General features: G+C 41.0%; 1 protein-coding gene across 10 annotated transcripts in view; it reads left to right on the top strand.

Annotated features, from left to right (window-relative positions):
* Window positions 1-13,786, top strand: part of DOCK3 (dedicator of cytokinesis 3) — a 605,476-nt gene that overhangs the window by 588,430 nt on the left and 3,260 nt on the right. For 6 of the 10 annotated variants that reach the window (XM_032805794.2, XM_032805793.2, XM_032805795.2 and 3 more), the window contains 5 exons: window positions 1,505-1,657; window positions 5,551-5,669; window positions 6,732-6,819; window positions 11,953-12,075; window positions 12,695-12,777. In XM_032805794.2, coding sequence (XP_032661685.1) covers window positions 1,505-1,657; window positions 5,551-5,669; window positions 6,732-6,819; window positions 11,953-12,075; window positions 12,695-12,777 — 566 coding nt within the window. The remainder of the gene's footprint in view (window positions 1-1,504; window positions 1,658-5,550; window positions 5,670-6,731; window positions 6,820-11,952; window positions 12,076-12,694; window positions 12,778-13,786) is intronic. The other 4 variants (XM_032805792.2, XM_032805797.2, XM_032805796.2 and 1 more) reach the window with 4 other exon arrangements.

Genomic DNA, 13,786 nt, shown 5'->3' with positions numbered 1-13,786 from the left:
CACAGGCTCATGCAGAAGGCCTCTACAGTACAGGCTGTAGAGCTTGGCTCCAGTTTCTCAGATCTTGTTCCTCTTCCCCACGCAAGAGAATTCCACTGGTTGCTCTGTGGCCAGGGGTCTCTGTAAACACAGAAAAGCGGGCAGAATTTGTTTCTTCTTAACTAGAATAAGAGCTTTTTTCCTCTCAGTCCAGCCTGTCTTTGTGCGTGATCCTACAATGAAGTCATAAATCACAGTCTGTTGCCATGTCAAAAATGCAGCAGGATGATTTAACGGAAGGATCAGGTGGAATAGAAAGCTGAGAAATAGGATTCTTTATGTCAATAAAAATAGCTTGGTTAATTTTCAAGAGCTGGAGGAAAATAATGACAACCCAAATATTAAAGTACACCTCTACCCCAATATAACGCAACCCGATATAACACGAATTCGGATATAACACGGTAAAGCAGCGCTCCGCGGGGGCGGGGGCTGTGCACTCCGGCGGATCAAAGCAGGTTCGATATAATGTGGTTTCACCTATAACGTGGTAAGATTTTTTGGCTCCCGAGGACAGCGTTATATCGGGGTAGAGGTGTAATTAGAATAAAGGTGACATAGCAGGGAACAGAAGGTGGAACTGAATATGGTACTGTCATGTCAGAAAGCATCTGTAAATGAGCCTGCCCAGCAAGTTCTATGGATCCTGAATCTTTTGAGGGAGCAGTGTGAGATTTTGATGCTTGCAGCATTTCAAGCTATTTTCCAGTTCAGAAATCCTGTATTCACTACCACTGGCTTTGCCAGTCATTCTGAGCTGCCTGACTTCCCAGCATCACCAACTACCCCCTGAGCTGTGGTCTCTGCTGTTGCTTAGGAACCAACGTGATGAACAATATAAAAGGATGTCTGGCTGATGCTTAAGTCAACAGCACCTCCCATAGATGAGAACTAGATAACTCTACTGACTACAAATAAGGAAACAGCAAGAGAAACAATGATTTTTAAAAGTGTATTATTTGAAGGGACAGTTTTGGATATTATTTATTTTATTTTGTTTTACTCACCATTCTTAATAATACATTTTGATAAATTCAAGATAAAACATTTCTTCCCTGCCAGTTTTGTCCATTTTCAGTTAGGCAAAAAGCAGTGTTTACCGCCACAGTCTAATGAATTATTATGAAACTCCATTTGCAGTAACGTGGAATGAAAGTCCTAGATCTTTTCCATACTTCACAATTTGCAAGTTTCTAATCTGGTTATTATGAAAGCTCCTTTTAGAGTGAAATTGTTCAGCAGGAAAAACAACTTCACTATATAAAAGTTCCACTGTGTTTAAAATTAACATGGCTTTGGTTTCTTTGTTTGACTTTTTGTTTTGTTTTTTTTAATTGGGGAAATTTGATGCTTGTTAAAATGAGTGATGGCACTGGCTAGAGCAAAGTACCATGCAGACTTCACATGCAGCTCTGCCAATGCACCTCTATCCTTTTTATATTTATTTATATTCTTTTTAATTTAGTGCTGGTGAAAGGTGCTGGATTGACAACACTGGAGGCTGAAGCCCTCTATTTATCCACAGAACAGATGCAGCACGGGCGGCAGCAGTGCAAGCTTCCCCACACTGCCCCCACCAATGTGCCTCATCTCTGTCCTGGAGGGACCACCTCTAGAGGTGAGAGGATAGTTCAGTCTCCATGACCCGTTCAATCCTTGGCCTTTCTGCTGAGACTGCCGACAAAATTACCAATTGAGATGCAGCATCAGTCAGGAACTGTACTAAGGCTATCAACTCATTTCACATGGCCACCTAGCATTTCTCAGATTTAACAGTTCTTGTCAGCTCTGGTCCTAGGTTGAACGTTGGTTACCTCTGTTTCTACTTCTAGTATTTATCAGTTGTTAAAAGCTTTCATCTGTAGATTCACATCTTAACCTAGAGGTGAAAAACTGCATCCTATTTCCCTAATCCTTGCACCTGCTTGTCCTGTTAGCTGCAGTCCTGTCTAGCAGCATGCTTACTAATGTCAGTCTAAGCAGAGAGGTGGCTTTGTGAGATGAATTAATTTCTACACTAATCAAGAGATCACCCAGGTCACTTGCACTTAGGGTTCAACTAGAATTTGAATACCCAGCCCTGGAGATGGTAGAGCTAATCCCCCACACCCAAAATGTGGCACCGTTCACTGAAGGAGAAAAATACCAGTTGTTTGAGGGTCAACAATAAGCCAAGTAAACAAAGTAATAGAAATATCTATTAATAACTTAACATTTTATTTGCAGGAAGATAGTCATCCAGAAAATAGATTGATACTGATCATATCCACAAAGAACAGATTAAATAGTACACAGCAAACCTTACAGTGATTTTATAATGCACATCACCTCCAGCCAGGATCCAGGGAGTTGAATATTATAAGGAAATGTTGTAATCAGGATACAGTAAGAACTCCATTAGCTTGCACTAGTGATATAGAAACACATTACAAATTACTGTTTGCCAATTTAAAGAGTATGTTCCTCTCTGGTTTTGCCTGGCCTGACTCAAACCCTAACATAACCTGGTGCAGCACTTCCTGTTTACCCTTTGGGAAGCACCATGTCCCAGCCCCAGCAAAAGAGCAGCACTGTGTTCTAGGCAAGGTCAATGAGAATTTTTGAGTTTGCATTCACTCACCTTGAGATTGCTCAGATGAGGCACTACTCTAATTCTGATGGGGTTAAAAGAAGATATGAACCAAGGTTCCTTAACCAGGAGTTATAACAGGGAGTCTTATAAGGAGGTATGTAATGTTGCTTTAAAAGGAATCATTTTAAAGCTGGCTTGGAGAATGTCAATACACTTTAAAGGCAGCTCATATTGAGTACTCACTGTGGGAGCTGTCAAGTCATTCTCAGTGCTTCCTCTAGACAGCCTTCTTTTCAGGCTTATAGAGCAAAGGTCCCAGCTTCTTACTCAGCATGGTAAAAGAGCCTCTGTACTTGGCATTTAAAATAAATAAAAATCTTCATCAGAGTTAAAAGTTCATGTTTGGGGCTGGAAGCAAATGGTTTCAAAATACCAATAGAAGTGGGAGAATCAAGAAAGATTTAGCAGGAATTTACAGATTCCTCAATTAGTTGAAAATGAGTTGCTAAAACCAGTATTTTGTTGTCAATTTTAATATTTTATTTGGTTAAAAATGTTGGAGTAGAATTAAAAGTCTCCCCAGGCCCTGACAAACCAAGTTTTTCTTTCCTATAAACAGTGTGTAAAACACTGCACACCTTACATGTGCAGGGCTACAAGCTGAAAAGCATAGGAGACCAATGGTACATGCAGCTGAGTTTTGTAAAGTCTGCAGGGCCACTGCATTGCAATTTTGTTCTGAAGGATATCCCTATGGCAGCTCTGGAAGCTTTTAAAAGGTTTGAGTTTGTTTTTAAATGTTTACTTGACTCAAAAAGGGGCCCCAGAGAACTTCTTAGCCAAGTCCAAGATAGCAGTCCTGATTGTTAACAGGATCTCAAATGAGCCACTCTTTTTGCACCCACAATTTTGCCAGCAAATCAGATGCTGAGACACCATTTATAACATTTTGAACCAGTTATTTGCAATTCCAAACTGAGGGCACAAAAAGGAGGGCTGGTTTTAAAAATTAGATTCTGCCACCATAAAGCAGCATAGAGCAAGGGATTTTAAAGATCATGCAATGCAAAGTCTTGTGGGGTTTGTGATTCTTTCTAAACTGATGGCACATATAGCTGCAATTTTCTTCCACGACAAGAAAAATGAGGATCAGATGATAAATAAAAGGGGAAAAAGTTGCAATGTGGTTTGTGCTGTGATGCAGTTCTTGGCACCCCTATAAGTTCAGTATTTTTATATTTGTCGTGCAGAAATAGGACTATCTGTGATGTGTATGTGAGTAAAAGAGACTCAGCATAGTGTTAAAGCTGTCTTTTTAAAGATAATGTGTATAAGAATTAATACTGTCTAAATGTATTTGTTTTATGTCTGTGGAGAAATTGTGATTGGAGTTAGGTTGCAAATATTTTGCATTTACCTATGCAGTGCTGGGGTTTTGATTTATCTGGGCCTTACGCCCCCTGATGAAATTGTTGCAAGTATAGGATTTTATTCTGCACTCTGCTGGCTACATTGTTACCTCCACAGTGTGCTGTATCTCCCTCCAAAAAGATGCATGTTGTTGTTATGCTGCTGTTGGTGTAAAAGCTGCATTAACTTGGGGTAGGGGAAGCCTTTGCTCATTAATGTTGGGGTGCTGTTCAGGTAATGCGCATATAGTTGTGGAAAGTTTGCAAAAGGGGGCATGTCTTTCCCAAAAGCAGGCATGATTGGGTAATGTGCTATGTGCTGCTGCCTGTGAAGTGTGTGTTTTTGGCACAAATAATAAGAACAAGTTATAGCTCACTTCTGCAGGTTCAGGGTGTTAACTTCCGCATATTATTGTGTATTCATGAGTGTGTGTGTCTCAGTATTACCAGACAGCCACAAGCCATCCCATTAATGTGAATCATTCTTGTGGCACAACCATTGTGGCTATATACATCAGCAAGCCCTTTGGTGTGTGGTGTGCTCCTTGCAGAACATGGTGCCTAATGTAAAAACCCAAGTAGGCTAGTAAAAAATGCTGTATTCCAATAAATATTTAACATGAAAGACACTGACCCTCTGTAATGTAATATCTCCTGACAATTATCCAGATTACAAACTACTGGATCACATGAGCAAATACGCTGCTGCTAATATATAGCAGCATGTTGACAAACTTCTGACGTATTCTCAGAATAGCAGCATGCTGCTTAGTAATTGTATGTCATCTGAAAGGACAGTAATAAACAAAATGCCCTCAAAATTCACAGAATGGTGGTTTTCAACCTCTGGTCTGTGGCCCCTGAGGGTCCACAGACCATATCTAAGATTTCCAAGCAGACCTCACCTCCATTCAAAATTTTTTAGGGATCAGCAAATGAAAAAGGATTGAAAACCACTGTCAAAGAACATTCCATTTTTATCTGGGTAATATTAATAAAGAGGAAGCCAGACACGGGAATCACCATTTATCTGTACCATCTCTGACACGCACGAGGCAAATTCCAGCATCAGTTGTATTTGTATCCCAAACTCATATCCCATTCATACTTATTCAGTCATAAAGTACAGTTTTATGGCATCTGAATACATAACTCTGAGATCTTATTGGGCCAGGGAAGAGTAGACATATTAAACCACAGCTGCTACTGATTCCACACAGACAAATACACTTTTATTTTAGGGGTAAGTGGCTTGTAATGTACAGCTAGTGACTTGCTGAGCTGTACATCCTAAACCTAACAATGTGTCCATATCTTAACTGTATAACAAATGGATTATTACTGCACCTACCTACAGTCAGCTGCTAAATGGGCTCAGCACCATGACTTCCTGGAGTCCTGTGAGATCATCATCCAGATTGTTGGGGTAATTTGTGAGTCCCAAGAAAGAAAGAGGACTAGATCACTGGGCCAAGCTGATATCTTTCTGTGGTTTGTCATGTATACGTGATTATTCTCACTTGTTTACAGGCTCTCCCTCTCTACCAGATAAGTACCGCCACACTCGGGAGCTGATGATGATGCTGCCAACCCACCGGGACCGACCAAGCAGTGCCATGTATCCTGCAGCTATCATGGAAAATGGACAGGTAATAGACTTACTGTTCTTTCCTAGTAAAGCAGCTGTGGTATTTGTGTATTTGTGATTAGCATATAGATCCACTGTTGTCATTTGTAATTATCTTCACTTCTTCCCTTTTTAGCTTCCCCTGCATCCAGAAACCAGTGACTTAGCTACATTTACAGAGTGGCTCATCAATTTGTGCAGAGATTTATATACTTGTCTCTCTCCCCCTTTCAGAACCACTATTTTGATACACTAAAAACAGCATCATACTATTATGTTGCAATTGTCGGTCCTCATCGTGGAGATGGACTCTTCTTACTTTAAACCTGACCAGTAAACGCTGATACATCATAAACTGTCACATGACTTGACTTTGTACATGAAGCTTAGAGCGTGGGATGAGCACAATTTTAGAAGTAGAATAAATGAATCAACTTTATAAAATGCCACCACAATTGATAAATGAAATATAGTACCCAGTCTCCCAAAATCAAAGACAAATTAATTCATGATTCAAAACCCAGAGCTCTTCAAAGCAAATATAACCCCAAAACACTACCATCATCCCATCATTTAGCATCTCATGAAAGCCATCCAGAAAGGGCTGGGGGCACAGCTGAGGCTGGCAGCATGATACAAAGTTCAAAAAATCAGATCTCTCAAATGATGGGAGAAGCAACTTCCATAGTTAACACCCCTCACTGAGAACAACCCATCCCTTCACAAATAAACCTAGGGAGCAATGAGGTTGGTTGCATTAGCTGATCTTGGCTGCCGTGAAATATACCAGGGTGATGGAGGTCAAGAAGTGGTTTCTGGAGTAACCAGAATCCAGCCCTTATGAGTCTTTAAGAGTTAAAACTTCCTAGGGCATTTAACCGATAAATGACTAAAATGGTTTCCAACAATGCAGTGCCTCCAAACAGTCTCCCATCTGCCCCTTGCCTATTGACATTCATGTCAAAGCTCAGAGGCTAGAGCTTTCCCTGGATTTTTATCTTGGGCTCCTCAGCTATCACAGGATTCTATATTGGCAAATCTGTAACTGTTTTCACATTTCTATGCTGCCTCCCCTCGTCTTTAGCCTCCAAATTTTCAGCGCGCCTTGATCCAGCAAGTGATCGGACCATGCAAACCTTGCAGTGATCCCAACCTATCTGTTGCTGAGAAAGGTATTCCTTTTCTTAATTATACTCCTGCATCTTGTAATAGTGTTACTCTGTTCATGCTTGGACATTTATGTACTTCCACCTCTGTACATCCTGTCACATTCTTAGGCTGAGAGTTTCTAAGCTGGGAGCTTCTGCCAGCCTAAAGACAGCTGTGCTGATGCTTTAGATCTGCAAAGACATGCACAAATGCCTCCACTAAAGAAGTTCTTTACCATTTGTTAATGACAATGGGCCAAATCTTGCAGTCCTGACACAGACAAACTCTCACTGAGTTCAGTGGGAGCTTTGACTGAGTAAAGGCTGCAGGAGTTGGCCCAAAGATAATATGTGTGTGTGTTGAGCTTTTTTTATTTCAAAAGATTCTCTAAACTACCCTGTGAGGTAGTTTTTGACATTTGATAGTCATTAATAGAGATGAACATTTTGTTCAATGAAGTTGTCGTGGGTTTTTTTAAGTTACAAACAGGAATCCCTGTTGGCAAAAACAAATGCCTGGTGCACATATCAACGGCAGGTGCTTGATTGGTTAGTCTCTTTAAGAAAGTTTTATAATCCTCTGTAGGGGACGATCAGGGAATCCCAGTTTCTGAATGTAAGTAAATTCAGCTGCAGGCATATGTGCAACCTTTTGAACCATTATCACTGTTTGTAAGTCATGAATGCCATTAACCACCTTGTTTTTTGTTATTGTTCATGTCCCGTGAACCTGTCCAAGCCCTTCTCCTATGAGAAGCCCTCTGCACTAATTCTCATTCACAGCAGAGTGACACGAGCTGCTGAAGGGAAAAACTGTTCAGCTTTTGCTTTCCTACTGCTGAACTTGACCACCAAGTGCTCTTGGTTCCATTAGATGGTTTGGCTGCTCTAGGGCAGCAGGAGCTTCGATGGTAGCTTCCTCCCTGGAGCATAGCTGGATAAAGTGTTTCCAACAGGTAGAAGCCAGGCTCTGAACCATCCATCAACAGAATCATGTACAGTCGTTGTAGGCACTGATATAGGCTGGGTCAGATCCACATAGCGTAATGGGCTAGTTGACGAGATTTACATCTGTTTTTCAGATTCCTTCTGATTAGTGCTATTGATTTCTCCTTTTTAACAAAAGTGCCTCAAGGAAAGGAAAAGAAAGAAACTCTAGTTTAGTGCTTGTGGTTATCATCGTAGTACAGAATATTACTATGAATGTCAATTTTAGTCTCATCAGGGAAAGATTACTATTGATCAGTAGAATATTGTGTATGTTTAATGTTTGACCTTTGCTTGGTATTCTCAAGTAGCAACATTGTTGCTTGGTAACCATTTTGTGGCATACAGCTGTTGCATATTATTTTTAATGGTGGCACTACGGTATCCATTTCAAGAGTCTGATTTGTCTTGCGCACCCCCAAATTTCACCTCACTTAAAAACTACTTGCTTACACAATCAGACATAAAAATACAAGTATCAGCACACTATGACTAAAAAATTGCGGACTTTCTCATTTTTGCCATATAATTATAAAATAAATGAATTTGAATATAAATATTGTACTTACATTTCAGTGTGTAATATACAGAGCAGTATAAACAAATCATTGTATCACATTTTAGTTTGTACTGACTTTTTATGTAGTCTGTTGTAAAACTAGGCAAATTTCTAGATGAGTTGATGTGCCCTCTGGAAGACCCCTGAGTACTCCCAGGGGTATGTGTACCTCTGATTGAGAACCACTGCCCTATGCTATAGAGCATCAAACTGGTAAAAATACCTGTGGCTGGTCTATACTAGCATGCTGACAGTTGCTTTTACCAGTTGAACTGCATCAGTGCTAGAACAATAATGGGAGAATTTCAGGAAATCCTAGATGCAGCCCAAGGCAGTTGACTTTCTGTTCTGATCCAACAACCGTGCCTTGGCATGTTAATTGCTTGTCTGGACATGTCAGCCTCAACCCAGCTCACTATCTGCCTTAGAAGAGACACCACTTGACTTTATTCTTCTCTGTATCATATATAACCACCAATCTGTGACAGGCACTGAACTCCAGCATTGTGTGAGGCATTGTCTCCCCAAAAGAAATCACAGGAGGATGATCTCCAGTATATCATTGCCAAAGCCCCCAACTTCAGATCAAAACCTGCAGTTGTCCCCTTTCCATACAGTTTCAGAGCTGGAAGACAGATCCAGGGAGCCTCTGCAGTGATTCTGTAGGTGATGTAGCCATATAGATCCTGGTAATTTCCAAGGCTGCACTGAAGGTTGCAGTATTGCCTGCAGCATTTACCTCAGACCGTTTGCCAAGTGTCCACAACTGGAACTCGTTGAGTTGCAGATTAACGGATCTTCAATGGCCAAATGACAGGTCAAGTGTGGGGGAAAAGGCCTCAGATGGACTCTGGCCTTAACACTAGCTTAGGCAACCCAAGGTTCCTCATCCATCTGTATAGATGATTGATGGTGTAGAGCCAGCATAGAGGTTCTTATTCAACTCCCTTTTCTGGATGCCAGTGTAGCAGAGAAAAGGACACTGGTGGGATGACCTGGCACTACACCAGTCCCTGGCTGTGTTTTTGGCCTTTGGGGCTACTTGCAGCTGGTATAAACTAGAGTAATCCTCAGGCCATTCTAAACAGCAGAGTTAGGTGAGTGCAGAATTGAACCTGATGCCATCTTTGCACATACTTCCCTGACCTGCACTCTGTACAGATCAGGTGCATCCCTGGAGCTCTTTTAGGATTCTCACTCGGTCTCTTCTCCCACCCCCCCTTCCACTTTTGGATTGGTGTTTTTAAGATGTGTTTATCTTTACATCTTTCATGTTTGAGGGTCTAATTTTGCAATCATTTTGATTTTATAATTGGCTGATTTTTTTCTCTTGGGAAGCCTTTGCTTCCTGCTGAATCAGGAACTAATTAAAAAGCTCCAAGGGCAATATATGAGAGTTGTGGCACACAACCTTCGTTGTGGGGTGACCTTTATTCCTATCCACTACCACAGATCTTTTAGGGACCATAAAAAACCCTTCAAAGCTTGGGAGGTTTTGCCTGTTTACACTAGGGAGCTGAGACTCAGGAGTGTGAATCCTGCAAGATGATGTATTCAGAGAAGCAGATTTACAAGGTAAGTAATATTGGCTCATGCAGTTGAATGGCTGGTGGAATCAGGAGGGAAGATTGGAATTTGGCCAGGTGCCTGGGGCTGACACTCATATGAATAGAGGATATCTTTTGATGGGATGCTCTTCTGAAATACATTAGTAAAACATTTTCCTGGACCGGGGAAAAGATTAGGGAATTTTTAAGCTTCTCCAAGATCACCAATCCTCTTCCAGAACATACCTGTCCAAGGTAAGACATTGATGGATTTGGAGGTGGAGCCCCCAGTCCTTTAAAAAAAACCTCACCAAGTACAGAAATATGGAAAATATACAGTACCTGTCATGTTAAGAGTGAAATATTCACAGGTCAGTGACTCCTGGGACTGAAGGGCATTTGTTCCCCTCTCCAAGATGCAAACTCTTTCCTGGGCATATCTCCTCTTCCTACCCTATCCTCCTCCCCCACCCACCATTAACTTTAGTTAAGTTTAAGACCTATTAAATATTCTAGGCTGACTGAGCATCTCTTTGATTATTTTTTGCTGGTGGAGGCCCTTAGCACCTACTAGTTTCATCTAATTATGTCCCCAGAACAGATCTAGAGGAATGAGGATAAGGTCCTATTAGAAAAAAAATTGTAACTAAAATTCCATTGGCATCTATTATCAGAGCAGTAGCCTTGTTGATCTGGATCTGAAAAAAGTGACAAAGAATCTTGTGGCACCTTATAGACTAACAGATATTGGCATCTATTGCTCTACAGTCCCTGTTGCATTTTCCACTTGCTACTTGGCTTTAGCTTTTTGTAACCCCACATGTATTTTCATGTTCTACTGTCAGACCTATTGTTAGAACCCGTATTTTCTGTCATCCAGAGCCTGCAAGGAAGATCTAATATTTTTAATCAAAACTGGTTTCAGTGTCTGTTAAAATAATACAAGTAGAGAATAGGATTGAGATGGTAAGAAAAAATTTGAAAGAGATGAAGAAAAGAATGGTTGTTCTAGAAACAGAAGAACAGTGCATCAAAACATAGGTGCTTTAATCAAAGGTAATTCCTGTCTACACAGAGAATTATGCCGGAGGAATTAATCTCTCTGTACTGGATCTATCTTCCATATCTGAAGGTGATGAGCTTTTTCATTTCATTTTTTCTTTGTTAGGCTCTCCAAATCATTTGATTCCCCCTTCAGATATTAAACAGTTTTAGAATAACCAACACAGCAGTAAATAGATAAAATCGCTGTTCCGGCACATTGGTTAGTATATTGGCTGCTTCTTGTGATCAAGAAAGTGGTGCAGTGTGTCTGAAAGAAAGAAGGGTGTATTTTCTTTAATAACAAGAGTTCATATCTTTCCAGACATTTCAAATGTCACTCAGCCTAGAAGGAAAAAGCTATTGCTTCTCAGATCTGAATGTATTACTTTGGGTTTCTCTACCTGAGTTGTTTTCCATGCAAAACTGAAGGCATTTAGAGATCATAACCAGTATGTATTATATGATTGTGAAGACAGGAAAGCTTTATTGTCTTCTTTGACTAAAGAAAATCAGGGCTTCTGATGGTAATTCTGAAATAGGATTATCAGATCCCTTAGAACCACATTTTGAAGAATTGTTATCATAGCTAGTGATTAACTTTACTAGGCAAAAGAGTTAAATGTTTTAGTTGCATTATGTTTAGATATGATTAGCTTAGTCATCCTCCACCTAACCGTTACGGTGCAGTAATAGGTTTTGTTGTGTTTAGTGAGGTGTCTTCCACTTATGCTTGTACTCTACTTCTCTTTACCCTTAAATTTAAAATAATGACCTTTCTGTAGATCGCAGTCCCCTAATTCACCCTGGCCCTGGAGTCTGGCCCATCCTTGCAGCCAAAGAGCACACAGTTTCTCTTGTGCTTGCTGCCTTCTGGTCTACCTTGTGGTCAGGTACTACATCAAATGGCAAGGAGCTAGGCCCACATACTCAGTTGAGGAATGGAGAAATGCCATTGCCTCTAGCCCCAAGAAAAACTTGTAATGTAATGTTACCCAAGTTCAATCTGTTTCCATCCTTCAGCTGTGCCAGCAGCGCCCAGCAGCTGGAGCCTAGACAGCGGAACCAGAGAGGCCCTGCCATTCCTGTCTGCCCACGTTGGGAGCATCTTGGCCCCACCAGTACCTCCCCGAAGCCTACCCCATGGTAAGGAAATCCCCAATAGGTCCACTGAATAAATCCTGTGCTCATGCACAGATAAACCTAGGCCACATGAAAGCCAGCGTTGACTTGTATGAGCCTTTTGTAAGGAGTGCAGGGAGAGAAGGCTATTTGGTCTGCTTGGTTGACTGTTAGATAATACTTAAAATTTCATCAGCTGCAGCAATAAGGTTGTAAGTATGTTTTGGGACTAGAATTAGGTTTATGAGTGGTGTAATCTGGCTTGGCTTCTTGTCAGTGGCTATCCTCAGCAGTAGATTAAGGCTACAAAGATATTAATTGTGTTTCCAGACATTCAGCTTGTAAGAGCCTGTTGTCTTGCCATGAAATCCTTGATAACAACGGTGGGTAGAATTCTGTTGTTGTTACTAAACTCCTCATTTGCACTTCGTAACAGATACACTTCGGGTTACCCATTCCAAGGATTGCTTTCCAGGATATATGGTAAGCTCTGAACTGGAGATGGGGCTCTCGGCAGTTGGACCTGGTTACTTGATGTTACAGAGAGCTAGAACAGTGAATTCTTACTGCCTTGAGGTTGTACAGATCTGTGAGCCCCCAGCGACAATTCTTTATTAATATTTTATTCCTTGTCTCATTTCAGGTCACTACTCACTGCACTTTGATGCCTTCCACCACCAGCTCAGTGATGCTCCTCCAGCACTGCCTGCAAGGACATTGCGCAAGGTAAAATGATCTCTCAAGGTTTCAGGACACCACATCCAGTAATCTGGTTATTACGAGTTATGATCAATTTCAGAATCTCCAGCTCTCACATACCTTTTCCATTCTGCATTATTCTCATATTGTCTGAGCAGCAGAAAATACATCATCTATTTCTAAGAAACAGAAGCTCAGACTGAAGGCTGACATGGTGATTGTCTACACCATTAAATGGACAGTTTGCTGCTTTTCCAGTAATCAAGTAGCCCGTAGATATGTTTGTGCTCTCTTTTGCCCATAGGAGGCTCACCCTCTTTTACTATATATATATGTGGTTTCGATCCAAGCACACAAGCCTTTGAATAGCCAGTTCTAATCACAGTTGGGACTCTCATGCCCCTCACATAAGGATTTTTGAGAGAGGTTGAGGGCAGACTAGCAGTATTTTTATCTTGTTGGCCTATTATACCTTTTGATTCAAACTGATGCAGGAATGGGGGGATAAAACGTTTAATTGTCAGCTCTCTTTATCTTGCCCTCAAGAACAGAACATCAGGTAGTGATTTGACAGGTCATCTTTTCTCTTTCCACTCTGCGCCTCAAGAGGCAAGGGTTAGTTACTCTTTCCTGATACATACATACTCTTTCCTGATACATACAGAAAACAAAGGGTCTGTGCCCTCATCTGGAACTCATTGTTTTGAATGAACACAATGTACGGTAAAACTAATGCTTAGCCTGCTGTCTCTGCAATCAGTCCTTTTCATCAAATAATAAAATCTCTAGAATCAATCTGCCAAAGAGAGTGTTATTTATTAGAAAGCAAACAAATTTCTAACGGTGTTCATTCATTGCTCTTCCCTTTAGGGCCAGATTTTCAAACATGCACACAACAGGTGCACCTGCATGAACGTGCTGGCAAATGAGTTGGTTGGGCCAGTATACATCAGTAGGCTGTATACTGATGCTTTCTAAAACTCCTGTCTGTCTGTGTGCTGCTCCCAGCAGAGCAGTACACTGAAATTAACAAGAT

Source organism: Chelonoidis abingdonii, chromosome 16, assembly GCF_003597395.2.
Source record: "Chelonoidis abingdonii isolate Lonesome George chromosome 16, CheloAbing_2.0, whole genome shotgun sequence".
Lineage (NCBI taxonomy): Eukaryota > Metazoa > Chordata > Testudines > Testudinidae > Chelonoidis > Chelonoidis abingdonii.
This window is presented reverse-complemented; position numbering and strand designations above follow the sequence as displayed.